The following is a 26,356-nucleotide window of genomic DNA, read 5'->3' on the forward strand; positions in this document are numbered from 1 at the left end:
GCCCACCTCCCAGGGCAATCCCAAGAGGACGAAGGGCCTAGGTGGGGAGTTGCACAGCTGGCGAGGGGGGCCTACTGCCAGGAGGGAGTCCTTACCTTCCTCACTGTAGATGGGTGCTGTAAGAAGGTAACTCTGAATCTTCTTGTCCTTCTCAAAGGGACACTCTACCTGTGTCCATGTCATGAACTCATGGATCTGTCTGGAGATCTCCCAAAATTTCTGAAGGAGCAGAAAACCAACAAGATGTTCATCTGTCGCTCTGAGCTTAAAACCCACAGTCAGGGGCAGGGGGTGTGGTTTCTGGTCTCTGCTGCTCCAGTCACTAGTGCCATGGGGATGGAGTCAGTGGCCCTGCATGGCTGACTCCAGGGCCATGGTGTCTTGTGCCACATCAGAGCCAGCAAGTGTTCCCTGATGCCCTCTGCTTGACCCATCAGACTGTAGCAGGGTCTGTGTATCCCTGTACAGGGACCCTGGTAGGATTCCATCTATGACTCCAGCCTGAGGCAGTATCCTGGCCACACTCAACATAAAAGCACCAGCCAGAACATACCATGATCTCACTTAACAATAGCCTGTTTAGGAATCTACAGTACCTACCCACCCACCCCTTACCTGTGTGAGCCCATGCCCCCTGTGCCTCCCCAGGCACCTTTGTCCTGCTCTCTTATCCTTGGTCAGGTGCTCTTTTCTGCTACTATTTTATCTGTGTTCAAATTCATTCTTGCATAAAATCCTTCTGACCCCAAATTCCCAGAAATAATCTCTGCTCTGTCTCTCATGTGGGGTCAGTGCTGAAACCAGGATTCTGAGTAAATATAGGTTCCCTGTGTCAACAAGCTCAGTGATCAGGTCCTGCCTCAAAAAGGGAAAGGTTCACTCCTCAAGCCTTATGCCTCATGGCCAAACAGTGACCCTGATGTTTCAGTCCTGAAGGCCTTTCCAAACCTCAGGCAGAGCTTGGGAAACCTGCAAATACTGCCACAAAACAACTGCCACATCTGTGGGGACACATGGTCTTTGCCTGCTCCACCAGTGCTGGGACCACAAGGGACTGGGCTCACCTTAAAGTTAATGTGCCCATTGGGTAGATGGTTGGTGTGGATTTTGTGCAGGAAATAGATGTCCTTAACAAAGAGGTTGAACACAGGGATGACAATCTTCTCACGGCTGCTATTGGCCATCTGGGACCTCTGTGTGGCCCCCTGCAGGGCAGTGCGGTAGTTACAGAAGTTGCTGGATGGGTCCATGTGGTGCTGTGGGTATAGGAAGGACCAGGTGAACCCCTCAGACCCACTCAGCATGCCCCTCTGCAGAGCACAAGACAACAGAAGGAGAAGGCACTGTCCCTAGGGGAGCCCGGGAGTGAGCACAGAATGGGTGAAGCCCAAAAGTGCCTGCTGAACACTGGGACCTCTGGAAAACTGTAAAGAAGTGTCATGTCACAGCCCTGCCCTGCTATGCCCAGGTCTCACCCTTCTTCCTTCAAAACCTTGCTTTGCTCTTCTATACATACTGACATCTTCAAGACCTGACCAGCTCCACAGGACAAATGTTTTGCGGTGGGGAGTGGAGATAGAATATATCTGGGTAGGACTGCAAATGCACTAAATAGTCTGCCAGCCTCTGGGCAATCCAGATGATCCAGAACCAGGGGAAGTTGACCAAGGAAAAGGCCAGTAAGACTGCTTAGCGGGTATCATCACTTTTGTCAAACTCTCCATTCTCTAACTTGCTTTAGGCAATGCTTGTTCTGCCCAATGCAGCAAGGGCCCATGACAGCTTAAGAACCCACCATCAGGCCAGCTTCATGCATGTCTGAATAAAAGGAAAGAACCCAGCCCTGCTGCCAACAGAGGACAAAGGTGAGCACTAGGCTGTGCTATGAGCTTGGGCACCTACCTCCAAGACGTCAAACTTGGCCGTCTTGACTTTGGACCATGTTTTCTTCAGCCGAGCCACTGGACTGAGGTTCATGCCAGCTGCAGGGACAGTGGGCAGGGGTCAGGGCATAGGGAGGCAAGTGACGTGGGCAACCCCCAGCCTGTGCCAGACACTCACAAATGATGGCCATCATGGAGTTGAAGTTTCCAATGTTGAAACACTCTCGGGCCACATCAATGAAAAACTCCAGCATGCGGGTCCGGTGCTTCTTCTTAACCACCTGGAAGGCAGCAGAATAGCCTCAGTATGGAGCCAGCAACAGACCACAGGAGCTGAGGCCACTGGCAGAGGGTCAGGAAGTTCCTCGGGACTTCATTTCCAGGTCTGGGAGATCCGAGGCTGTATCTGTGAGACCCAGACACATGTTCAATCCCTGCTCTGTCTCCTCAGCCACAAAAGGAATGGAGCCATTTGCCTGGAGAGGCTGTGAGGACCAGAAAAGCCCCACCCAGACTGGCATGGGACTGAGCACAAAGGACACATTCCACATATGGGATCTCTGTTGTCATTTAAGGATCACTGTATGTGGGAGCATCAGGGTAGGAGCACTATCAAGGCCCTGGCAATGGACACTTCATGTGCTTACTTTGAAAGATCTATCATCTAAAGGGAAATACTGGAGAATGATATTTGCCAAATTATATTGTTACATTGTGTGTAGGTACAAATATGTAACAACTAATCCCATCAACATGTACAACTATAATGTACCAATTTTTAAAGTTTGGAGAAAAAAAAAAAGTTCCATATAACTTGAGGCAGGCAGGGCAGGAGTCACAGCCTCACCAGGTCTGGAAAGGGGACAGCCACCCCACCCTCATCTGCTGTGGTACATGCTTACCCGGCACACCTCAGTAGCCACCAGCATACTCAGGCAGTTGAACCAGTTGTCATAGGCCTCCAGGCTGTAGGTCTTGGTCATGTCCCCTCGGCACTGGGGGATACAAAGCAAGTCACAGGGATCCCAGAGGACCCTGGTTGGGCAAGTCACCACTGCTCACACCTGCCTGCTCCTTGGCTGCCCAGTGCTCAGCTAAGCCAGTAGGTCATGCTAGCTCCCCTACCCCAAGCAGAGCCTGTGTCCCTCCCAGCATGCATCACTCTGTGTGGCCATTGCTGAACCCCCTAAACAGGTGCCAGGAAAGCCATCAGGTTTCATGATTTAACACTCCAGAGGTCATGTTGAATGAGGCTTGCACCTACCCCACACAAGGGTGTAGGCCCCAGGCTGGACCAGGACAATGGTACCCACTGGAGGTCTCAGAGTACACCTTGGGCCTCAGCTCACTCACCCTGTGGTTGTCCAAGGAGTCCATGTGGCTGATGATCTGCATCAGGTCCTCAGGGTGAATGCTGCTGACCCTCTCCTATGGGGGTAGAGACAGCAAAAGGAGGGTGACCAGCCTCCCATAGAAGAGGAAAGATAACTGCAGGCGAGTGTGACAAAGGCCTTGGAAGCGGTGGAGGCCTGCCCCGGGCACAGGCCCTTCTCCTCCTACCAGGCCAATCTTCCATCCTGGGGCTAGGACAGTGCAGTCCCACTCCCTCCCATTCACACAGAGGTGCCATGCTCACAGACCTGATACCAGCTAGACACACAGCCAGCCTGAGGCACAGAGGCCAGGGGTGGCAAGCCAGCTTCCCTGTGACAGCCCAGTCTGATTGGCAGGGATCTTGGCAACAATATATTGAGAGGGACACAGGTCTGGCAGCCCTGTCCAAACACCAGTGAATGTGGCCCTGGCCCCATCCTACTCCAGGCAAAGCATTCAGCAGCACTGACCAGCTCGATGTGGGTCAGCTGCTGGGCCAGCACCAGGGGGTCACAGCACACGCCCAGGATGTCCTTCTGTGCAGCTGGTGGCTTGGCCTTGAGGACGGGCCCTTTGTCCACAGCTGGTGGCCGGAGTTTCTCCCGCAGCTCTTGGAGCTGGCTCCGAGTGGCCAGGGATAGCAGCAGGCTCTGTATCATCTGGGTGATGGCCTTCTTTACTGTGCCATTCTCCTGTGAGTGTCAGAGAGTGGTGAGGATGCTGGCATGGGCTGGTAGTAAGGCCACTACCACCATGGAGAGACTCATCTCATCATCAGAGACATGGCTGACTTTGAGTCCACATGCCCTGTCCAAAGCTGCTGTGAGCCTCTGCTATGAGAGAGAGGGGTGCAGTGTGGGCTCCTGAGGCCCACTGGAGAGGGTGGACTCCATGAACTATCCTGCTGGCAGAAGGGCTGAGGGCAGGGCCACTACTGGTCTTCTGGGTCTGAAAAGTGTGACTTTCCCAGAGGTGGCCAGCTGAGCTGCTTGTCACTGCCTCCCAGCAGCAGGAGAGGCCCACAGCATGAGTCAAGGCATCAAGAAGGGCTTTTACCCTGGGTAGAGGAAGCCTGGGTCCCCAACCCCTCCCAAAGCTCTCTCAGCTCCTCAGGTTTTCTGTCTCCAGCAAAGGCCAAGAGTGAGCTAGGAGCTGGAAAGAGCATACAGACTCATACCCTCTCAACAGGTCCCCACCCCAGGAACACGGGTGCCAAGGACCAGAAGAGGGTCATAGCAACAATCTTGCATGCTGTGCAAGGCTGACTCAATTCTGGCCAGCTAAGCTGCATCTTGGGGATGTGGCAAGATCCAGTGGAGCCACCTTGCCACCCTCTTTAGGGAGTAACAGGTAAGGGATCCTACTAGTCTGTGTCTGTTTCCCCCACCTTCCCCATATATATCCATGCAGCCTGACCATGGGCTGAGGGAGGACCTCACCTCATCACACTGGGTGACACGGTGAGCAATGGCCTTCAGCTCCGCCATAGCCTTCTCATCCTGGAAGTCATAGGGGAAGGCCTCTGTCCACTCCTTCAGGAGCTGTACAATCTTGGCGGAGAAGGACTTTAGCTTGGCCTAGGGCGGTGGGGATCAGTGTGAGACCCCATGGGTCAGAGTGGACTGCAAAATGGCAAGTGGCACAGTTTCCCTCTCCCTTGGGACCTGCAACCCCACCCTCAGGGCCTGTGCTGGGAATGTCTCCCCACCACACATGCCACCTGTGATTTTGCCAGAGACTCCTATGAGACTCCTGTTTGGTTCCTACTTCCCTTAAGTAGACTTGCATTTTCACTTAAACAAATTAATTTCCAAAAACCTACCCTATCACTACTATGACATAGAAAATTAGTTTTACTTGCTATACTTAAATGTTACCTATAAAAAGCATACAATGAAAACCAAACAAAATCATAATGTTAAATGACTCTCATCTGCCCTCTGTTAAAGACAGTTATGCAAGTGCTGGGGGGCAGGGTGTGGACCTGAGGAGCAAGTAAGGTTGGACTCCTGGTCAAGAAAGGCAGGGGTACCCTTGTCACCTGTGTCAACTTGAACATGCAGCTTGGGGTCAGGTACCCTGCACCCTGGCACAAGGCTGAGGGAAGGAGGGTGTGGGTGAGGCTGCCCATCCTGTTCAGAGGATGCCTGCATGGCCTCTGCCCCCATGGAGTGTAGAGGAAGCAATGCAGGATGCTCTGTGGCCAAATCCCCACTGACCCACCAGAATGCCCACAGAGGCCAGAACCACTCCTGCACCCACCATGGCTCCTCCCAGAACCTGATCTGCTCCCCAATGCACTGTCCAACCCAACTGTTAAGACACAGCATGAATCTTGACTACCTTCATGACCCCTAATGCTCTGGGGACCCAGGCCCTCATACAACCCAGCCCCCAGCCCTGCATCTGCTTGGAACCTGCCCCCTCTGGATGTCATGGCTCACAGGTGCTCTGGGCTGGACCACCTGATGCCAACTACTCTGAGAAGACTACGAGGAGGGCACACAGCATTCACGGGCCTCTTCTGCAAACTTCCAGTGACAGAAGTTCTGACCACATGAAGCAGGGGGTGAAGGCAGGTCAGGCCACACTCCTCTGCTGCTCTGACAGCCTTGCCAGCTCCTGGACAGCATGTCCACCACCCTTTTTCCACACTGGTCTCTGAACTTCTGAAAGTCTTGCCCAAATGCCTGTCTCTGGGACCTCAGGGGTGAGCTATGACTTCCTGACTGCCTGAAACCTGGCTCAATCCAGAAGAGACTGTGGCCCCTATCTGAACCACTGAAAATAATATGAGCAGTGAGAGGCCAAGGACACTGCCACCCGACCCCCCACTGATGTGGTAATGACCCAGGCCCTGCTGGCTTTTCTGAAAGCTACAACAGAACCTTCCATACCAGGGAGCCTGGCATTGATCAGGAGGTCTAGCATGGCTGTGAGTGGAGCCCTCCCCTGGGAGGAGGTGCAAGTGTCATCAACAGTAGGGACTTGGAGCATCCTAGGAAGAGTTCTCAGCTCTGGCAACACCCCCTAACTGAGAGGAGACACAGCACCAGCATCCCTTCACATTCATACCTTCTCAGGTCCAGCTTCCAGTTGCTGCCTTTGCTCCAGGCAGATCTGCCCCACACGGGCCAGCAGGTCATGAGGGGGCATAAAGACCCGGGAGCTCAGGAGGAATGTGAAGATGTATGTCCTCTGAAGAAAGGAGACAGGCGAAATGCTGATCAGGCCTGGCATGGCAGCCCCCCAGGTAGGCGCATGCCACTGCTCTTCCTGGCTTGGCCCCTCCCAGGCCCAGCATCACCTGTGGGCTTCTGTGCCTTCACCTGCATGGTTTCCTTCACCTTGCATGCCTTGCTTCTCTCATACTGCTACTGCAATCCCACCCACCTTGCAGGAATAGCTGGGCTGGAATTCTCCAGCACCCTCTGTCCCACTCTACAATGGGGGCTGATCCCAGTCTTTGGATGATGGTGGGGCTCTCTGGGCCTATTGCTCAGCCCAAGATGCTCCCTGAGACAGGGTCCAGGCCTCTTGCTTCTCCAGATCCTTGCAAGCATTGCCCAAGATCAGTGGGGCACACCTGGGAGAGATGCTTTGATCAATGACCCAGGACTGTGTTGGCAGCAGAGTGGCTTGACTGGGAGTGGTGGGCAGAGCAGTCAGAGGGAAAGGATGGGGCCTGGCCATGGGGCTGTGGCCTAGCGGGGTAAGTGGAGCTGATGGGTTGGGTAGGACATGGCCTGGTCAGCAGAGGAAGGGCCTTGGAGGACAGGGCCTGGAAAGCTATGGGCCTTGTGACCAACTGTGGGCCTTGACCCCAAATGCCACACCAGGGCCCCTCCATCCCACATCCATGTGCCCTTGTCACCAGAATCCTCAAGGATTGGACTAAAGGGCAGGGGGAACAAAATCTGTGGCCAGGGGTTCTCAGGCTTTCTGTCTGCAGGGTCAGTGCCTATGGAATCTTTATACTGGCCCCTGCTATAAATGGGGAAGACTTTTGGGTGGGAGAGGCTGCCTGGGGCTCCCAGGAAGGACTCTACCCCACTCAACCTCACTGCCCTGAAATGGCTGCTGCAGGCTGGGAAATGGGGGGCCAGGTTCATTCACCCCAACTCGCAGGCCAAAGGTCAGATTTCCTTGCTCCAACCCAAGATAACAGGGCCAAGTTTGCAGGGAGTGCATGCCTCCTGGAGCAGGACACAGGGCCAGGAGTCCTCACTGCCTCCAGGCAGCCCTCCATATAGGGAACAAGACTAGTAGGAGTGCTCCCTGGAATATCAGGGGATTCACTACCCCACATGTGCACACTTCCCTTGCCCTATGCTAGGCTGCGCAGCATGGGAGCTTGGGAGTTCCAGCTGCAGGTGGGACTCTCAGTTCCCCCTTATAAGCAGACAACTCAGATACATGAGGAAAGGCACACTCTCACCTCTTGGCTAAGGCAGATAGGGGAGGAGACAATGCCAGCTCCAGGAGAAGTGAAGACTTACTGGGATGTGTGTGCTCGGGGTGCACATGCCTGTCTGGCCCATATATGTGACATGATGGCAGTGAAGGGGGAACCCAGGAGCTCTGCAGAGGAGCTGATACCCAGCTGGACTCTCCTGCCCCACTTTCTGCCCTTGCCATCTCTCTGTTCTCTCCTGGAAAGCAGTCAGGATCAGAGACACAGTGTTCTGTGAACTACACTGGATGACAGTGGAGATGGCTCCTCTGGGATAGGCCCATGGGGTCTTCCTGCTATGGCACAGGACCACTGCCCCACAGGCTGACTAGCACTGGAAGGCCACAGTCCTGCCTTGGGCTTCTTTAGGGCCTGAGGTTCCTCTTCCTGGCTCTGCCCCCAGGCACTCAGCAGCAGTATCTGTACCATCAGCACTGTCTCTAACAGGTTTTATGGGATGGACAGAAAAACAGGGGAGTGGACAATGCAAAGGCAAGTCTTCCCAAAGCCCCAGGAGGAGGGAGGTGGCCTGATAGGTGGGGAAGCTGAGCTGACTCCAGCACAGCCAATAGGAAGAAGCTGGAGACCAGCAATTCTGCAAACTGCATCTGAATAGCCAAAGCCAAGTCCATGACTGCCCTCAGGAGGATAAAAGGTCCAGGACAGGCCCTACCAGAAACTGGATGCTCAGCTCACAAAAGGAAGCAGGAAGGCCTAGAGAGCCACTGTTGCTAAGAGACATCACCCATCAGAGGCGGAAGGAAGCCACACATGACAAGGGAACGTTTTCTCCATTTCCAGAATGTCCAATACCATCTTTACGTTAAGAGGAGGGATTTGGGTTGATGAAGAACAGTCTTGCCCTTGAGGACCTGCTGCTCCCTGTGTTGGGATCTGTATACCTCAGGGTGGGACTGTCACCCTTTGTTTTAGATCGTGAGATTTATGCACAAAATAAAGTTTCTCAGTTCAGAGGTGGTTTCCAGGAAGCAAGCTGGATTACCCTCACCAGGACCTGAGTTCTGGACTTGCCCTTTAAACTCTTCTTCCTCCCCTTAGGGTTGGGTCCTTTGTGTGTCTCTGCTTCCAGGGCCTCCAGGGCCATCCCAGAAGCAGCAGGAAAGTCACTGCAGGTTCTTCCAGGCCTGAGCTGGTATGTGCACATCAAAGAGTGAAGAAGGCACAGGAAGTGGGATTATCTGGGCCTCCCTCTCTTCCCAGAAGCAGCCTCTCCTGGAACCAGAATACACCTGCCTATAACTTCCCCCCACACCCCAGGCACTTACATCAGGGTAATAGTCCACCGTGGGGACCAGGTGCTCCATCAAGGCTTCCAGGGACCCGGAGATGAGGCGTCCATCTTGGAAGATGAGGTCCCCAGAGCCACTGCTGGCCCCACCTCCCCGCTCCCCCATGCCGGGTTGCACCTGTCCACTACAGCTGGGCCCAAGGATGCTGGAGAAGACCACAGATGTCTGGGGCATAGTTTCCTACGAGAGAAGAATAAGGCCATTAGGCAGCCTGCATGTACTCAGGGGTCTATGGTGAGAGCCCCAGCAGTACTACCCAAGTGGTCCCTCAGCCACTGCATGCCTGATAAAAGTTTCTTCAGCAACTGCTCTGTGCACATCGGTGCTGGGGACCTGGACTCAAAGCCTGCCTCCTAGGGTTACAAACAGGGGAAGAAGAGAAATTGTGGAGAAAATGCCAGGAGGAAATACAGGGAACTTGTGGTCAAGGCAACCTGGGGGAAAGTGATACGTGTAAAATGGCGTTGGTCATGCAGCTCCTGGGAATAAGAAAGGAACATCCTAGTAATGAGAGACAGTCCTAAAGCCACTGTGTATGAAGGGGATGAGCAGGGACAGTGGACTGAGACTAGGCTGACCACATGATCAGAGTGAGAGGAAGTCACTCTGAACACACCAAGGGAGCCTTCATGGGAGGCATCTGGAGACCAGCATATGACAGAGCATGAAGGCAGGGTCTAGGAAAGATCTGGAACTTGTTTTTTGAACATGTGGAATCTGAAATGCCAATGAGATGTAGATGCCTGAGCAGGTGGGGTGGCATCCTGTTGGCCTCCCTAGGGCTGTCCCCTGTGGCCTGCCCTTATTGGGGCTAGAGGGTCCCCTACCTAACATTGCGACTAGGCCTCTTTTGGAAGTTCTCATGAAGCAGGGGAGACTCTGAAGTCCTCCAGGCCTAGTTTCCCCACTGCATCAGGCAGCTGGGCAAGTGCAAAAGGGCAATGCAGCTTTTGCCAGCCCCCCAGGCTCTGAGGCCCAGGCCTGGGAGTGTGCTCTCCCTCCTGTGGCTGCACACAGGGGTAGCCTCACCCCTCCCACCCCTGGGGGACAGGTGGGCATGAGGCATAGGTAGCTGAGGCCAGGTGGCAGAAGTGGACCTTCCTGCCATGACAGGAGCACAGACAGCAGCAAGCAGGTACTTCTGCTCCAGCACTGGCCCCCATGGCACAGGTTCAAAGCCACATTGTCCTCTCTCAGTGGGGGTTCCTCATATGAGGGGTTCCTTGTACTAAGAGGGGTGTTATTTGGAAAGCCTCCTCTGGCTTCATGGCCCCCTGCACAACCCATGAGGGGTCAGCCCTACCTTCGTAGACTAGGGCAAGCCTCAGTGCCATCCTAGCCTCAGTTTTCTCACTATGTCAAGCAGATAATAGCCACGACTACTGCTGCAAGAGGACCACAGGGATTGCTCTCCAAGGGCTTTACAACAGAGGGCCACCTCCCCATGACATAGCACATGGATCATATTGCCTGGGCCCCAGGCTCAGGGCAGCCTCCACTCCAGGATGGGGAGAAAGTCTGTCTCAGAGTTAGGGCTGGTGGCAGCAGCAGCAGCACCTCATGCACATTAGTTGAACATTCTCATGCCCAGCCCTGTCCCTGTTGCATCAGAAACTCAAAGATAAGCTTGACATTTATTTTCGAATAGTTCCTCTAGGGAATTCTGTGCTCAAGTCTGAGGATCACTGATGTGAGTGAACCCTTCATTTCTCAGATCATGCATCAGAGGCCCAGTGGGAACAGACTCAACTAAGGAAATCCTAGAATTTTCAATTCCTTCCCAGGTGCCTCCCTGGATTAAGCCTAGACTGCTGACCCACAAGGCCTCACCCCAACCCCTGGGGTTATGAGATGTTGTTTTCCCGTGGTAGAGGCAGGAAGTGCTATGGTGGAAAATAGGAGAATGCCCTAACACACTGCTAACACACAGCCCTTGCCAAAGAGAGACCTGCCCCAGTGCTGGGGAGGCTACCTGGGAGACCAGGAGCTGGCAGGGAGCCAGCCTGGGGACTCAGCTTATTGTGATTCTGCTGCCAGAAAGTGGACAGATGAGCCTAGTAGGAGCAGGTCACCTTCAAGGGCAGGGGCCTGGATGGAGGATCAGCAGGGGACCCAAGGCAGGCAAGGTTCAGTGGGAGCTCAAAACACTCCCCTGGGGAATTGGCAGGCCCCTAGAGGCCACATGGGAGGGAACACACAGCCTTAGCTAACACTCTCATTACATACTATGTGCTGGTGATGAACCATCATTTCTTATGTGACACCACCCCACACTGAGAGCATCCAAAGATGAGGACAAGGCACTGAGGGCTAAGTACACTCCAGGTCCTACAGTGAGATCACAGAGGACCAGGATTCAAGGCAACTAGACACAAAGGGTTTTGTCAGGATCCTCAGCCTCTTGGAACCTTAATAGGTGAAGGGAGCACTGACTACTGCAGAGGTTTGCTGGGAGGATCAAATGAGCCCTCTATTAAGGTGCCTGCACTAGCTGGTAATTACTTCCCTGGGAGCTGACTCCTACCTGTGAGACTGCTCAGCATCCCTCATAAGCCACATGTGTGGCAGGACTCAAGAAGCCAACCCTGTGCTGATGCTCTAAAACCAAGCAGCAGTAGCACCTGGTCATGGTTAATGCACAAATTGTTCCAGGCCAGGCCTGGTAGTCAAATCTGCATCTAATTGAGACATGCAGGTAACTCGCATGCAGAAAGGATAAAAGGTCACAAACCTGTCCGTCTGAGAGTTATAGCCTCCAAGTGTACTGTGCCAGCTAAACCAGGTGCCTTCAGCTGTGGTCGCACATCTTGGAGACTTTTCAAAACCATTTTGCCCAGCTCCCACCCCAATGGGAGTGGTCTAGGGGACAACTCAGGCACTGGCATTTTCCAGGAATTTCCAGGTGCAAATGGGAGGAGAAAGCCCAGGCAGGCTCTCTCCTGCCTCTGCTGCTCCTGGCTACAGAACCCATTGCCAGGCTGTAGACACTGCAGAGAGCTCAGTAAGCCCCAAAGGTCATGCAAAGGGATTGGTAAGGATGGAGCTAGCTGGTGTGGGCCACCCTCTTTAGGACCCACCTTCACCTCTGCTCCAAGTTAGATGGAGTTGGCCTAGACCAAGCAGCAGCCTAGACCAGCAATAGGGAGTAGGGAGCAAAATGGTACCCCCAGCTGGCTTCCTCTCATCTCCTAGCACCTCCTCCTCTGTTCAGGCAGAAAGGCAACCACCTTCTAATTATAGACCTAATCAACTCAAAAAAATGTGCTCACAGGGAGGCAGGTGCAATGACTCACTCTCTCCCTGAGGACAGACCTTGAAAGTTGCCCCCACTCCCACCAGGTAGGCATGAGGGACGGTAGGACAGGACAGGACTGAGGCTACAAGATGAGAGGGAGGGGCCCTCCCACCCACCAGCTGGGTAGAAACCATTTTCCATTGCTGGGTTTACCTGGCTCTTTGGGGCACCATGGAAGAAGGAGGCCTCTCTGTTTGAGAGTCGATGGCCCTTGAAGTAGGACCAGCAGTCAGGTGAGGAGGCCACACCCATTCCCCTGCATAGCCCTGCAGGGATGAGGGTGGGTGTGAAGAGCTGCCTGCAGAGGCTGAGCCCCAGAGGCCCTTTGCTACCTGCTGGCCTGGGTAACAACATCTGGTTGGCTGGAGGGAAGGTGGGCAGAGCAACCAGGCCAAGGGGCTACTTGCAGCTACACTGTTGTGCTCTCCCCAGAAGCTCCTCCCATTCACCCCCAGCCCATACCAGCACTGTGCCTGACTCTGACAGGCCCAATCCTTTAGGCTTGACCTGAGGTGCCCCACCCAGCATCTCTGTTCCCAAGAACTTGATGTGGCTTGTGGGATCTTACAGCCACTCTTCTGTGGGGCTCAAGCCTGCTGCCTGCCATACAAAGCCTGCTGCCCAGCAAAGGTAACAACCTGTGGGAATCCCCATGCAGCTGCAGCCCCCAGTCTTCTGCCTGTTGCTCCTTTAATGCCTTTGTCTGCACCCTCACAGTGACCATGTGATCAACACATGCCTGAGTCCTTTCCTGTGGTTACAGGTCCTGGACCCAGGACTATAGGGCACAGTCAGAAATATGGAGTCAAGAGACATGTTCTTTGAGTCCAAGGGGAAGCTTCTGAGATGCTCTGAGTCTCAGTTTCCTCAGCTGTCACTGGAGGTAGGGTTGTTTGTCCCACCTTCCTGCAGGCTGTGTGAGGGTAGAGTGAGGAGATGGCAACCGATGTGGCTGTGTCCCTGGAGTGGACCAGATGTGGTTGTATATCACCCGCATCTGTGCCTGGCCTCAATGGCACCCAAATGGCCCACTGTCAGCTATCACTGACTCTTACCTATGGCTTCTGACCTATGGCTTCTGACCTATGACTTCTGACCTAGGGCTGTAGGGCCATCAGACTCAGCCCAACTGCATGTTCTCACTGAGGCATGAGACAGGTGGACCCATCTGGACCCGTGTGTGCACAATCCAGAAGCAGGGCTGGCACAGGTAACACCTAGAAACTGTTAATACCTTGTGAGACAAACTTGAATCTATGGAGCATGAGAACTGATAGGAAAATGCCCCCTCCTCACTCCAGATGGACAAAAGCTTCTCAGAGCTCCCCAAAGACATTTGGTGAGACTGACAGATGTTGGAACACATCCCAGCTATCTATTGGCTCTGCTTCACTGTCTCCTGCTCCCCTGAGAGTAGGATCTTATATTTCCCAATGAAGTGTTCATACATAAGCTTTCACGTCAGTTCTGATCTCCAGGGAAGGTGGGCCTGGAGAAGCAGCCATCTTCTTGCTTCTGTGCCACTCCAATTTGCAGAATATCCACATGCTGATGGCTCCAGGTACCCAGAGCATGAGGGATCAGGAGCCCCACACACAGGTCAGCCTCCCTCCAGCTATTGGTTTGGGAATTACTCCAGCTGTGTGAGCACTAACTGACTCTGGCGCCTGAACTTCGTGGTGACTGTGAGGAGTGCAAGCATGGGGTAACATGAAGGGCCTAGAACAAACGCTCACATGCAGGGCATGCAATAGTACAGAAAGGGAACACTGCTCTCAGGGCTCCGCTCAGCCTGGAAGCTGCATTCTGGAGCTCTGCCTCAGTAAAACGCAGGGAAAGAACCCCTTTTGGGGGTCACAATCACAAACTCTAGCTTCTGAGTATTAACAGCTCCACTTTAACTCATGTGCACACACATGCACACACTTGCACCTTCTAAGGAATACAGTGCACAAGTGGAGCGTCAGGAAGTCGGGTTCTGAGAGACTTCGAGAACCTGAAAAAATTCAGAGAGTAAAAAGAGAGATCATGGGTGGCCCAGTGCCATAAGCCACTCTGGGAGAGACAGAAAGGAGGGTCTGGGGAAGATTTTGCAGGGAAGTAAGCATGGAGTTCCCTTCTGTAGCCTCTTCAAGGGACTTTCAGAGATCTTACTGCTACTCCCTGCACCGGTGCTTTCTCATGTGGTCCATGCCAGAGGCAGCACAAGTAGAGGAACATCTGCTTTTGGCCAAGAGCCAGAGCCCCAAGAGAAGCAGCCATACTCACACACATGTACACCTTTTGTGTGTTGGGATAGAGTCCTTACCTCCTCTCATGAACTCCAGTTGTCCCAGAAACATGCTCAGAGACCCCACCCCTCACCCTGTCACCCAAGGCTCTTGGTCCCAAAGCTGCAGCTGTCATAGAGACCCAGAGGGTCTAGGCCAGAGCTTCTGGCCTTCCTGCAGCAGGGCCAACCGTGTTTGGCATCTCATGTCCACACTTGCACTTGTCCAAGCCTGGTTCATGGCTACATCCTTTCCTACTTCTATGTGCTCTTTCTGCCTCCTATGCCGAGGATGCCCAGAGGATGAGAGCCCAACAAGATCCGGGATGCGCGGGAGGCCCACTACTACCCAGTGGCCTCAGAAAAGACTCACTCCCACAGCTGAAGTTGTAGCAAACAATTCACTCAGGTATACTTGGGTACGGAATATAAATGATGTTGACTCTAGAGGAGCATCTAATCACAGCACCATTCACATACAGGGTTATCCCTCCTCACACCTGTCCTGGGAGTCCTGTGCACCTGCACCTCTACCCCTCCCAGGAGGTGTCCCAGTGCTGAGTCTGCTCTCGAGGGACATGCCCTCATCTCCCTGCTGTGAGCCTCCATCTTGTTGCCTTAAAGTCTCTGGGTAAGAAGCTGATATGGGAGGGGAGGGCAGGAAGGATGGCCAGGCTGGGCAGAGGTCTCATCCTTTAGAAGCCACATTGGAAAAGCCACAACCTTTCCCACTCATGGGTTCTCTCAGGCCTTTAGGCTTTGGAGACCGAGCTATCTGCTTCCAACACCAAATCCACTTTCCTAGAACATCCTAAGAAGGAAAGGAAGAAGACAACAGCATTTACCTCCTAATATACCCAGCCCCAGGGTGTCTACATGAGCATCCTGTTCAGCTCTGGAAGGACAAAGGGAAAAATGTTGGAAGGCAGTTCCGGGGGGTAATGGGCCAGCCTCAAACATAATAAACCCCATCCAGTGGGTAGTGGGAGTAGTGGGGGTAGGAAGGGTGTTTCTTATACAACTGGACAGGAACAGGGTCAGGCCTCCTCCATTCAACTCTAAAGGGGGAGCTCTCTGGGGCACTGCTGTTTCCCAGCACACGTTCAGAATCCTAAGCCCCTTCCAGATTCTGGAATATGCAGTTTCAGAAATTTTTTTGAGAAATGTCAAAGTAACTTTTAACTAACCTTGTACTTAACTAACCTTGTACTTTCCATCATTAGGAGCTAGTTGAGCTGTATGCCAGGCTTTATAAAACTCATCACACATACATGCAATTCTCCCATCACCAAGAGATTCCCATTTCTCTGACGAGGACGCTGACACCTGTCTCATGAGATCTGCATCAGGCTGCTCAGGCAGGTAGCAGTGTGTGGATCTGCCTAGGCCTGCCTGCCCCAAAGCCCTGTGTTTTCTTGAACTCCCCCCTAACATTGCCCCTAAGCATTCCTTGCAAGGACAAGACCCATCTGAGCAAGAGATGAAGACTGAGACCTTTGCCAGGATGCATGGACAAATGCACAGTCCCACCACACTCTGCATGATTCCAGGTACTTCTGGACTCCCAGAAGCTTATCTGTGATCCCAAGGAAAGCAACCCAGCTTCCTGGAAAAATGGGACAAAAATGGCCCACAGGGGTCCCCCATGAGTCCCTGGGGTTCTGCCAGGGGGTGGAGGAGGGGCCTGAGGCAGCCCCTGCCTCTGCCAGGCTTGGCAGTGGGGGCTTCTTTCTGAGGCAGCATGGGGGCTTCTATTTTTTAACCTACTCAACAAAAAAACCAAGACTATTTTTAGCTCGGCAAGCTGCAGGGCATCACAATTAGCAACTGAAAATTACACATCCTGCCAGTCTCCCCTCTGCTGGCTAGGGAGGAGGTGGGGGAGAGAAAGTGTTCCTGGAGGGAGCTGGGTGCCAACACTATGTCCCCACCCTGCTGGGTCACATAACCAAGAGAGCATGCTCAGAGGCCACTGTCAGGTCCATGTTGGCTACCTGGACCTGGCCAGAAGACACAGGAGCCCAGGTCTACCACAGATACTACCAACAGAACCCCAACTGCCCTTCCAGTGTTGTCTAGTCCCCTGAAATTGTTTGCACAGGGGTGCGTAGGAGGTGAGGTGCTTCACAGAGCCCTTACTCCTTGTTCATTTATTCAGAAATGTTAATGAGGACCAGCCTAACCAATGGAAATCCAAATGGAGGAAATGTCATTGTTCTCTGGTGCTATGATTCACCCATTGGAACAGGTAAGGCTGGCACAGGATAACCACACAGATAAGGGTAGAGGAGGCTCAGTGCTATGGTCGGCAGAAGCAGCAGGTGGTCACGAGACTGGGTGCAGGAAAGCAGTAACCTTAACCGAGACCACCAATGAGGCTTTGCATTCCTGTAGAGGTGAGTTTTGAGCAAAGACTTGAAGGAGCATTCTGGAAAAAGAAGAGCCTAGCTACTAGAGGAAAGGGCAGTATGAGCCTTCACACACCTGCTGTCAAGGAAGTCCTCCCGGAGCACTTCCTGGCTGGCTCAGTCACTCCAAAACAAGTATTTATCGGTTATCTGTGTATATGTCATCCTAAATGTGGGTCTGTGGAGGTATACAGATCAAGGCCTCCAGCAGTGTGGGGCTGCCCCCATCCTGACTAGAGCCAGGTCACCGGTTGCCTCCACCGCCGGCACATCCCACCGCAGAGGGGTGCGCCCTGCCCACCACCTGCCCAACAATGCCCAGCCCTGCATGGGTCTTGGGTGGATCCTCTGGTCCACACATGAGGGGTAAGTTCCCAGTCCCTGGATCTCCTTGGATTAGGCAGGTGGTTCCTGATACCCTTGACAGTGAACAGTCTCAGGGAGGTGAACTGGCTGGAGGTGGGGCGGGGGGTGTGGAGAGGAGGGGACTCACTTCACACAGGATGTTGCAATTCAGGTTAAATTTGTAAATGAAATTCTTGTTTAAATGCACAAAGGAGTAAGTGAGGAGGGCACACCACGAATTCCTGTGCAAACGCAAATCTCTAGGTAAGCTTTAGTGGGTCAGAGGATTTGCATCAGACAATTTGCAGGGAGGGCAGAGATTAAACCCACCGACCCACATCACCAGCCCTATTTTATATTTTATTTAGAGACAGGATCTCCCTACAATGCCAAGGCTGGTTTTGAACTTGCGATCCTCCTGCCTCAGCCTCCAGGGCTGCTGGGATTACAGGCGTGTGCCACTGCACCCGGAGCATCAGACGATTTTGACCCAGTCCTTGGATGGGAGACAGCTCTAGTCACTTCATGCATCCCCAAAGGACAGGTGAAGGGTCAGGGTGTCCTCCTGGTTTGGGTGGAGGTTCACTGGCCTGGGAACAGAGTGGGCAGGAGGCCAGCCTCTGAGGACCTCCTCCCTTCCTTGCAGCAGGAGACATCACACTTTCTCCTCTCTCCCCAGCCTGAGTTCCCTGGTGACAGGTCAGATGGCAGAGACCTGTGCCCATCACCTCCCCTATCCTTCCCCATCTTATCCAATTCCCTAACTGGGTTCACAGACCAGAAAACTCAGGGAAAGGAGGGAGCTGGCCATGGACGGGACACTTCCCCACAGTCATTGAGCCCCCACCTGCATCAAGGGCAGTGGGACATTCCAGCTAGCAGAGGTGCAGAGTTGGAGAAGGAAGGACTCTTCCACTTGGGGCACAACCCACTACTCCCTTTCCTGTTCTCCTTTGGCTCCTGGCTTCTCTGATACCCCTATCATCACAATCCCACTGTGTCAGCATCCCTCCATCCATGCCCTCTCCCCCATCCCTGCTCCACCTTCCCACAGGCTGCAGTCTCCATCCTCATCTAGAGTCAGGAACCTGCACCCAAGTCCTAAATGAGAAATGAAGGGTGACCTGTCAGTGACTCAGCCTTTCTGGGCATCAGCTGCACAATACTCAGGTGAGCACCACCTGTGTGAGTGTCTTCAGCTTCGTTCTGCCTCATTTCTAGACACTGCAGTGGGTGCAAGAGGGGCCTGCAGCCAGGACCCTGCTGTGTGCTCCATCACCTTCTGGTGGTAGTTTCTGGATTCCAAACCTAATGTCATCCATCAGTTCCTTCACCCCAGGGCTAGAAGGGCCCTCCCCAGTGGTCTAGCCTGGACTCAGACTATCCTGTCTCAGGAACTGCAGGAAACTCCCCACAGGGCCTATCTATCCTTTTCCAAATCTAAGCTCCCAGATCTCCCTGTGAACTAAAATGTATCTCCTTTCCACAGAGTCCTGGTTCTGTCTGCTGGGGTTTCACATGGTGGATCCACAGAATCCAGCTGGAAGCATAGGTTGGCCCTGAGATGGTTGGCAGGCTAGCCTAACCCACCCACTGGGGGCCAGCACTCTTAAGATATCACCTCCAGCACTGCTCGCAGGCTGACAGCACAAACCAAAACCAATAAAGCTCAGGATAGCCTCTGTACCTGGTGATTTTTGGTTTTGTTGTTGTTGTTGTTTTGTTTTGTTTTTTGGTACCAGGGATTGAACCCAGAGGTGTTTAACAACTAAGCCACATCCCCAGTCCTTTTTATTTTTTATTTTGAGACAGGTTCTCGCTAAGTTGCTGAAGCTGGCCTCAAACCTGTGATCCTCAGGCCTCTGCCTCCCCAGCTGCTCGGATTACAGGCTGGGATTACACCCAGCACCTGTTGGTTTTTGATAGCATCAGAACTGCAGAACATTTCTGAAGGACACCTGTCCTGTTGGTTGCCTGGCTGCTGTCCTAAACACAGATTTTAAGAGCTGGCATTGCCTTCTACCTGGTCCCCTCTCATACCCACCATGCCCAGGACAGCCAACCTAGGTCCCCTGCTGCAGACAGAGAAAAGAGAGAAGCTGCCTACCACTTCTGTGCAGGTTGAGTCCTTGACCTGTTTGTACTGCCCTATCCCAAGGCATGTGGGATTCAGAGCTGGTTCTGGTCTAGAGTAGGCTGAAAGGTCTGGGGTGATACATTCCTTTGCCAATAGGTATATTAAGTTCTTACCCCCTCCTCTCTCTGAACGCCTGTGACCTCTGCAAGGAAAGTCCTTGGGAGGGCAAGGCTGGCCCCACCCCTGGGATAGGAACGAGGGAGCTCCTGCAGCCCCCATTCCCACCCTCCCAGCCCAGTGGGCATCAGAGGGCCAGAGGGTGAGGGGCAAGACGTTGTTTTTCACATGATCCAAGCTTCAAGAAATCATATTCACCAATGCTGCAAAAAAGGGCAGCATTTACCCCTCAGGGCTGGCCTGGGTGGTCCTCAGGCCTGACAGGGCTGCAGGCCAGGCTTCAGCAAGGAGGCGGCTGCCATGGGAACCGGAGTGCCAGCCGCAGCACCTCACGGGCGCCTTCTTCACAGAGGCCCAGGCTTAGGAGCGATGCTGATAATGAGACCTTTGTTACAAACACATGATTCATTTTTTTTCTTTTTCCCAATTCTTTTCTATTACCAAATACTATTTGAATTGACTGAAGGAATCTTGCCATCTCCTCTTCACACTCCTAAATACAAATTCTGCCAAGTCTGGGTTTTTTCCTCTTTCTTTTTTCCTCCTCCTTTTCCCCTTTTTGTCCAGTCAGCTTCTTCTGGTGGCTGCTCAGGAGACAGAATGTCATTGTCCACCAATAACTGCCCCACTATTGAAACTCAAGAGGCCCAGAGAAGGAGCAGGTGGGATTTCAGAGAATCCCTGCCCTTTCTAGCGGGCTTGCCTCCTTGCCTCCCACATGGCTGCCCTAGGGCCAGGGCAGGGGCTGGGGCCTCCCCATGCTCCCCACCTCTAGCCTCACTCACTCTTGGTTGACTCCTTGGGACTTAACTGGGGTTACTGAGAGCCTTCTACACTTGGGGACAGCTCTGGGACTCCAGGAGGCCAAGCTGGGTACAGGCTTGACCACAAGGCAAACTAAGATCATCTTGAGAGCCAGTTTTGTCATTACTAGGAGTTCCCTCAGGGTGCCACAGAGAAGGGAAGGTGGGTATACACCCTCACCCCAACTGGAGTTGCCCCTCTGGGGTCCCCTTCCTAGGTGGGGCATCCACTGAAGACTGCTGGGACAGGATCTCCTACTGCTGATCAAAACCCAGCACAGAGGCCAGGGCTCCCATTTGGCTCCAACAGAAAGACACCCCATGTCTTGGGTCAGCCTGAGAGCCAGACAAGGATCAACAACACTGCTATGAGAGAGAGGGACAATAAGCTGCCTGGCTCAGAGCTGCCGACCCTTGGGAGGCTTGTCTGAGGGAGGGACGGGTGAGGGAAGCCTTTCCAGGAGTGAGCAGCTCCCACTCTCTATGGGTGCTGAGATATGTAAAAAAGAACAGAGAGTTCTTTTATTTTAAAATGACATCTAATTAGACCAAGAAAAGATATTTCCTTTGCTCTTAAAAAAAAAAAATCAATTTCCCTTGCTTGAAGTGTCATCCTCCTGGCAGACACCCAAAGCAGCCCCCCTGAGATTCTGGATGCTATTGGAGCAGGGGGCTTTGTGTTTGCCAGTAGCAGGGTATGGCACAAAGGGGCATCCAGCTCCTGCTGGGCTAGAAGAACCATGGCCTTGTGGCACACTCTGGAACAGGACAGGACACATGTCCTGACACTTCCCACCACATGCTCTGTGGGGAATGGCTCTGGGAGTTCATCCCCTGACCAGTGGTAGAGTCACCTCTGTTCCCACCCAGAGCAGCTCACCTCCTGCCATCCTAATTTCCAGATGAGGGGGAAAAAAATGCCCAAAGAGCTGATATCATCAAAGAGCTTCAAAGTGCAAAGCAGCAAAGCTGTAATTTGAACCCTGTGAGTATGAACATCATGATCAGACATACCACTCAGGGAAGGCAACAAGGGGCTCAGGAAAAGGGAGGACAGTTGTGACATGGAGGTAGATGGGAGTGGCCAAAGTCCTGAGCGATCAGAAGGGACCGCCCTTGAAAATCGTATGGGGTGGGGCCATGAGTGTAGCACTGCAAAATGGGGATCTGGCCAGGGTCTGAGGGGCCCCCGGCTGAGCAGTTGGATTTTGTCTCTCCCTGAAACTGCCCAGGAAGCTCACAGCCATTGAGTGACAATGGCAGAGGGCTTTCCAGTACTAGAGTACCCCACACTTTCCCAGGAGGGCACTGCTGTCCACCTGCCAGATAAGGTACAGCCAAGGGGGCTAAGGATAGTGGAGAGCCAGAAAACTAGCCCAGGTTTTTACCTGCAGACTGGGACTTCCTGCCAGTGTTGACCAGACACAGAGAGACTGATAATATGATTTATAATAAGATATGGATCTAAGTATCTATATATAGATCTATCTAGTCATCATCCCCTTTCCTGATACACAGTTCCCAAACCCTCGGAATCTCCAAAGTGATATGTATTTCTGTATGCTAAGATGATTAGTGGCTGAGGGTTCCCGAGTAGCCTCAGTATGGGTCTGGTTGTCAGCGGAATCAACCACATGATTAGAAGGTTGAAACTTTCAATCCTGTCCCACCCCAACCCCAACCTAGAAGGAAGGAAGAGGGGCTGACGGTTGAGTTGATCATCAGTGGCCAATTATGTAATTAATCATGCCTGTGTAATGACAGCTCCATAAAATCCCAAAATGACCAGATTGGGAGAGCTTCTGGACAGCAGAACAGCAAAGGCATGGGAGATCCACACCCTCATGCTTCTCCCCATGCATCTCTTCCATCTGATATTCATCTGTATCCTTTATAAGAAACCAGATTTATTGCCAGAATTTTGTGAGCTGCTCTAGAAAATTAATCAAAGCAGAGAAGAGGGTCATGGGAACTCTGATTCATCCTGGCAGTTAGAAGCACAGGTCACAACCTGGGGCTTTTGATTGGCATCAGAAGAAGGGGGCAGTCTTGGTACTAAATTCTTAACCTGTGGAATAACTGCTGTCAGAAGTGCTGTGTTGAGTGATTGAAAGTAGAGAATAGGAGAAACATCTCTATTAGAGGCAAACTCCAGAGAACACAAAGCATCTCCTCATGGGCAAGGAAGATTGGCAGAACAACAACCAGAACTTGCTACAATTCCCAACAAGGAATGGAAACCCAACTAATAAAATCCCTGCAGTGCATGTTCTTGGGCAGGGGGGCAATCAGAAACGTTAAGGAGTCACATATGAAATGCAGGGCCACAGGAACAAAAGGGCACATTCATTCTACTGTTAAGAGTCTCCATCTACATTATCAGATATCATACCACCAGTGAAGCCAAATACGATCTCTAAACCTGTTCAGCCTGCTGGTACACTTCTATAATCCCAGCTGCTCAGGAGGCTGAGGCAGGAGGATCAAGGCTTTTCTCAGCAACTTAGCAAGACCCTTTGTCAAAATAAAATAATAACTTTTAAAAGGGATTGGGGATGTCGTTCAGAGGTAGTATTCGTGAGGCCCTCAATTCAGAGAGAAAGAGAGAGAGAGAGAGTCAGTCACCAAATCAAAATGTCAGATGACAGAATGATAGGAACATATCAATAAGCAAAATATATCATGTACAATCATAGAAATGAAAAGTTGTACCCCATTTGTGTACAATGAATCAAAATTCAGTCTGTAAAAGTAAAAATAAAATAAAATTAAAAATAAGCAGAACAATGAGCCAAAGCATGCACCTACTTGATTAAAAAACTTTTCTAAATAATGTTTGTGTTAAAGAATCAATGCAGGGCTAGGGAGATACCTCAGTTGGTAGAGTGCTTGTCTTGTAAGCACAAGGCCCTGGGCTCAATCCCCAGCACCAAAAAAAAAAAAAAAAAAAAAGAATCAATGCAAACTCCAATTATAAACAAAAAAAAAAATAAACCTTAAAGAAAATTCCACATCAAGTGATAAGAATGATTCAGTCAAAGCTGTACTCAAGAGAAAAATTCATAGACTTCAATATATTATAATAAGACTAAGCACTTGACTTAAAAATCAAGAGAGCCAGGCTGGGGAGATAGCTTAGTTGGTAAAGTGCTTGCCTTACAAGCACAGGGCCCTGGGTTTGATCCCAGCACCGCAAGGAAAAAAAAAAAAAAAATATATATATATATATATATATCAAAAGAGCCTCTAAATAAAACAAACTTGCCGCAAAGCAAACTAGAGGAAAAGAATTTCCAAAAAGTAAACAAGTGGATTTAATCAAAGAAAGTAGTACTGCTTATTAAATTCAAGAGCCTGATTCTTTGAAAACCCAAAACCCTGGCAATTCTAATCAACAAAGAAGGGAGATAGAGATAGGGTAAGAGGTAGGAAATGCAAAAATACATTGGTCATGAAAAGAGGAAATTAAGGATACGGAAGCTTTAAAAGAATCAATTAGTTAATCTAAATGATCTGAAAGCTCTTTAAACTGGTATATTTCTAGAAAATATAAATAACATAGCCGGGCATGGTGGCTCACATGCCTATAATCCCAATGACCTGGGAGACTGAGAGAGGAGGATTTCAAGTTCAAAGCCAGTCACCCTCAGCAACTTAGTGAGCCTGTAAGCAACTGAGCAAGACCCTGACTCTAAATAAAACATAAAAAGGGGCTGGGGATGTGACTCAGTGGTTAAGCGACCCTGGGTTCAATCCCTGGTACCAAAAAAAGAAAAGAAAAAGAGAAAGAAAGAAAATATAAATAACCAAAATAGACTTACACATGTTTAGAATAATCCCTTCCCCACCAAAAACCCCAATAACCACAGTACAAATTAAGTTGACAACCAACTAAATCTCAGGGAAAAAGAAAAGCAAGCTGTGGCTGAGACAGTTCCTAAAATGAGTTATTTCAGGCCTTTGAGAGTAAAATTATTTTATATGATATTTAAATTATTTCAACCACATGATTCACATTGAAAAATTTTCCTATTAATTTTATGAAGCTAACATAACATGATTTACAAATGTGACAAATGTGTCTCCTAATAGGAAATACATATAAATTCTTACCAATGAATATATATGAAATATAATCTAAGAAACAGCAACGTATCAGTAAAATGAACTTGGAAGCATTTTTAAGTACAAAAGAGACTGCCCCAGTGGATTTATGCATGAATAAGAGGATGATTCAGCTCAGAAAAGCTATAAACAAGTCAACACATTAAAAGGCCCAAGGAGGAAAGACATTTGATGACTTTTCTAAATTCAGGAAAGCCCTTGATGAAACTGAATATTCATTCTTGATGTATATGTTTGACAATTAATGTAAGAATAGGGCATACTGTGTATGATGAAGAATATCTATGGGAATATAGGGCCAATTTCAGACTTACTAAAACATTCAAGCCCGCCTCATTACAATGAAGATCAAACCAAGGACAACAGGTGTTACATCTTCTGGAAAACACAATAAGATAAGAAAATAAATAAAAGACATTAGATATGAAGAGGTGGAATATTCCTTATGTATATATAACATGATAATCTCTTTTGTTTTTCAGGAAGTCAAACTAAAAATGTATTCAAACTAACAAAGTTCAATAATCAATCATTTAACATAATTTTTTTTAAATCAAGGGATGACCTACCTTGCTTCTCTGGGGTGTCCCCAAATAGGGCATGTGGGAAGCTCACTCCAGCAACAATGGGTAGAATATGTAGATGTGTGTGTGTGTGTGTGTGTGTGTGTGTGTGTGTGTATGTGTATGAGAGAGAGAGAGACAGAGAGAGGGAGAAAGAGAGAGAATGTGTGTCTGTGTGTGAGTATGCATGTGTGTCCAAAAGTGTCTGGGTAAGAATGTGTGTCTCTGTGTCTGATTGTGTAACTGATTTTGTATGTGCATGTCTGTATATGTGCCTATGTGTCTGTATGTATCTTTCTATGTGTCTGTGTATGTGTCCTGTGTCTTTATGTGCTCAGTGTATATCTGTGTCTGTGTATATGTCTGAATGTCTATGTGTATGTCTATGTGTATCTGAGTGTGTGTGTTATTGGTGTGTGTGTGTGTGTGTATCTTATGTCTGTGTGTATGTGTCTCCTTGGACCTCCCACTGCCATCACCCCGGGACACTGGCCCACTGCCATGAGCCCAGGACATGCTGCCCCCAGTGGGCCTACTCTGCCAACCGAGTCAGCTATGCTGACGCCTTGGCCACTGCACCACCCAATTCTGGCCCAGGCACTGGTTTCCAGCCTTCTGGAATGGTCTCATCCCTCTTCTCAGGATGTCTGTTGTATGCAAAGAAGCAAGAGTCCTCCTGCTCCAGGGGTTGTTGCTATGACTTGAGCTTCAATAGCCTTGACTTCCTCATCTGTCAATATCTGTCACTGAAAGAGCAAAGCTGAAAGGGTTCACGGACACCTCATGCCAGTGACCCAGCTCCCACAGATTACTCTGGCCACAGAGGTTCTCTGACTCACACTCACCAGCCCCAGGGCAGGGGGCGGCTCACAGGGCAGCCACACTGACATTTGGGAAATGCCAGAGGCTAGGCCCAGGCAGGAAGGCACGAGACAGCGGGGGTGGGGTTGTTCCACAGGAGGCTGGGACAGTGGGTGTGCCAGCAAAGCCCCTAGTCAGCAATGCCCAAGAGGCCATGGTCAGGGTTTCAGGGACTGCAGAGCTCCTGGCTGCTTTCCCATTCCCAAGACCCAATATTGTCCTCACACTCCAATTGACTCCAGGTTCACCTGGAAGCCCCCCAGAGTGCTGCAACCTGTCTGCCTCTGAGCTTTCCCTTGTTCTGAAAGCCACAAGGACCCAGGAAACCCATAACCCGGCATACCAGAGGCATCCTGGAATGTGAACTAGCTCTGACCCCTGACCTCTGACCTCAGGCAAGTCACAGCCCCTCT

The 26,356-nt window shown here is 51.1% G+C and overlaps 2 protein-coding genes across 10 annotated transcripts in view; one reads left to right on the forward strand and one right to left on the reverse strand.

Moving 5' to 3' along the window:
- The window catches only part of Csgalnact2 (chondroitin sulfate N-acetylgalactosaminyltransferase 2), a 53,841-nt gene extending 51,917 nt beyond the window's left edge, over positions 1-1,924 (forward strand). The window contains exon 8 of the mRNA XM_047554006.1: positions 1,742-1,924. Within this exon, the coding sequence (XP_047409962.1) occupies positions 1,742-1,779 (38 nt within the window). The 3' untranslated portion in view covers positions 1,780-1,924. The remainder of the gene's footprint in view (positions 1-1,741) is intronic.
- The window catches only part of Rasgef1a (RasGEF domain family member 1A), an 80,609-nt gene that overhangs the window by 2,477 nt on the left and 51,776 nt on the right, over positions 1-26,356 (reverse strand). For 6 of the 9 annotated variants that reach the window (XM_047554019.1, XM_047554012.1, XM_047554017.1 and 3 more), the window contains 10 exons: positions 8,997-9,200; positions 6,333-6,455; positions 4,697-4,834; positions 3,728-3,949; positions 3,237-3,311; positions 2,786-2,878; positions 2,062-2,164; positions 1,903-1,982; positions 1,065-1,256; positions 96-219 (listed from right to left, as the gene is read on the reverse strand). In XM_047554019.1, coding sequence (XP_047409975.1) covers positions 96-219; positions 1,065-1,256; positions 1,903-1,982; positions 2,062-2,164; positions 2,786-2,878; positions 3,237-3,311; positions 3,728-3,949; positions 4,697-4,834; positions 6,333-6,455; positions 8,997-9,194 — 1,348 coding nt within the window. In that variant the 5' untranslated portion in view covers positions 9,195-9,200. Of the gene's footprint in view, positions 1-95; positions 220-1,064; positions 1,257-1,902; positions 1,983-2,061; positions 2,165-2,785; positions 2,879-3,236; positions 3,312-3,727; positions 3,950-4,696; positions 4,835-6,332; positions 6,456-8,996; positions 9,201-24,833; positions 24,898-26,356 lie in introns of all 9 variants that reach the window. The other 3 variants (XM_047554015.1, XM_047554018.1, XM_047554020.1) reach the window with 2 other exon arrangements.

Source organism: Sciurus carolinensis, chromosome 5, assembly GCF_902686445.1.
Source record: "Sciurus carolinensis chromosome 5, mSciCar1.2, whole genome shotgun sequence".
Lineage (NCBI taxonomy): Eukaryota > Metazoa > Chordata > Mammalia > Rodentia > Sciuridae > Sciurus > Sciurus carolinensis.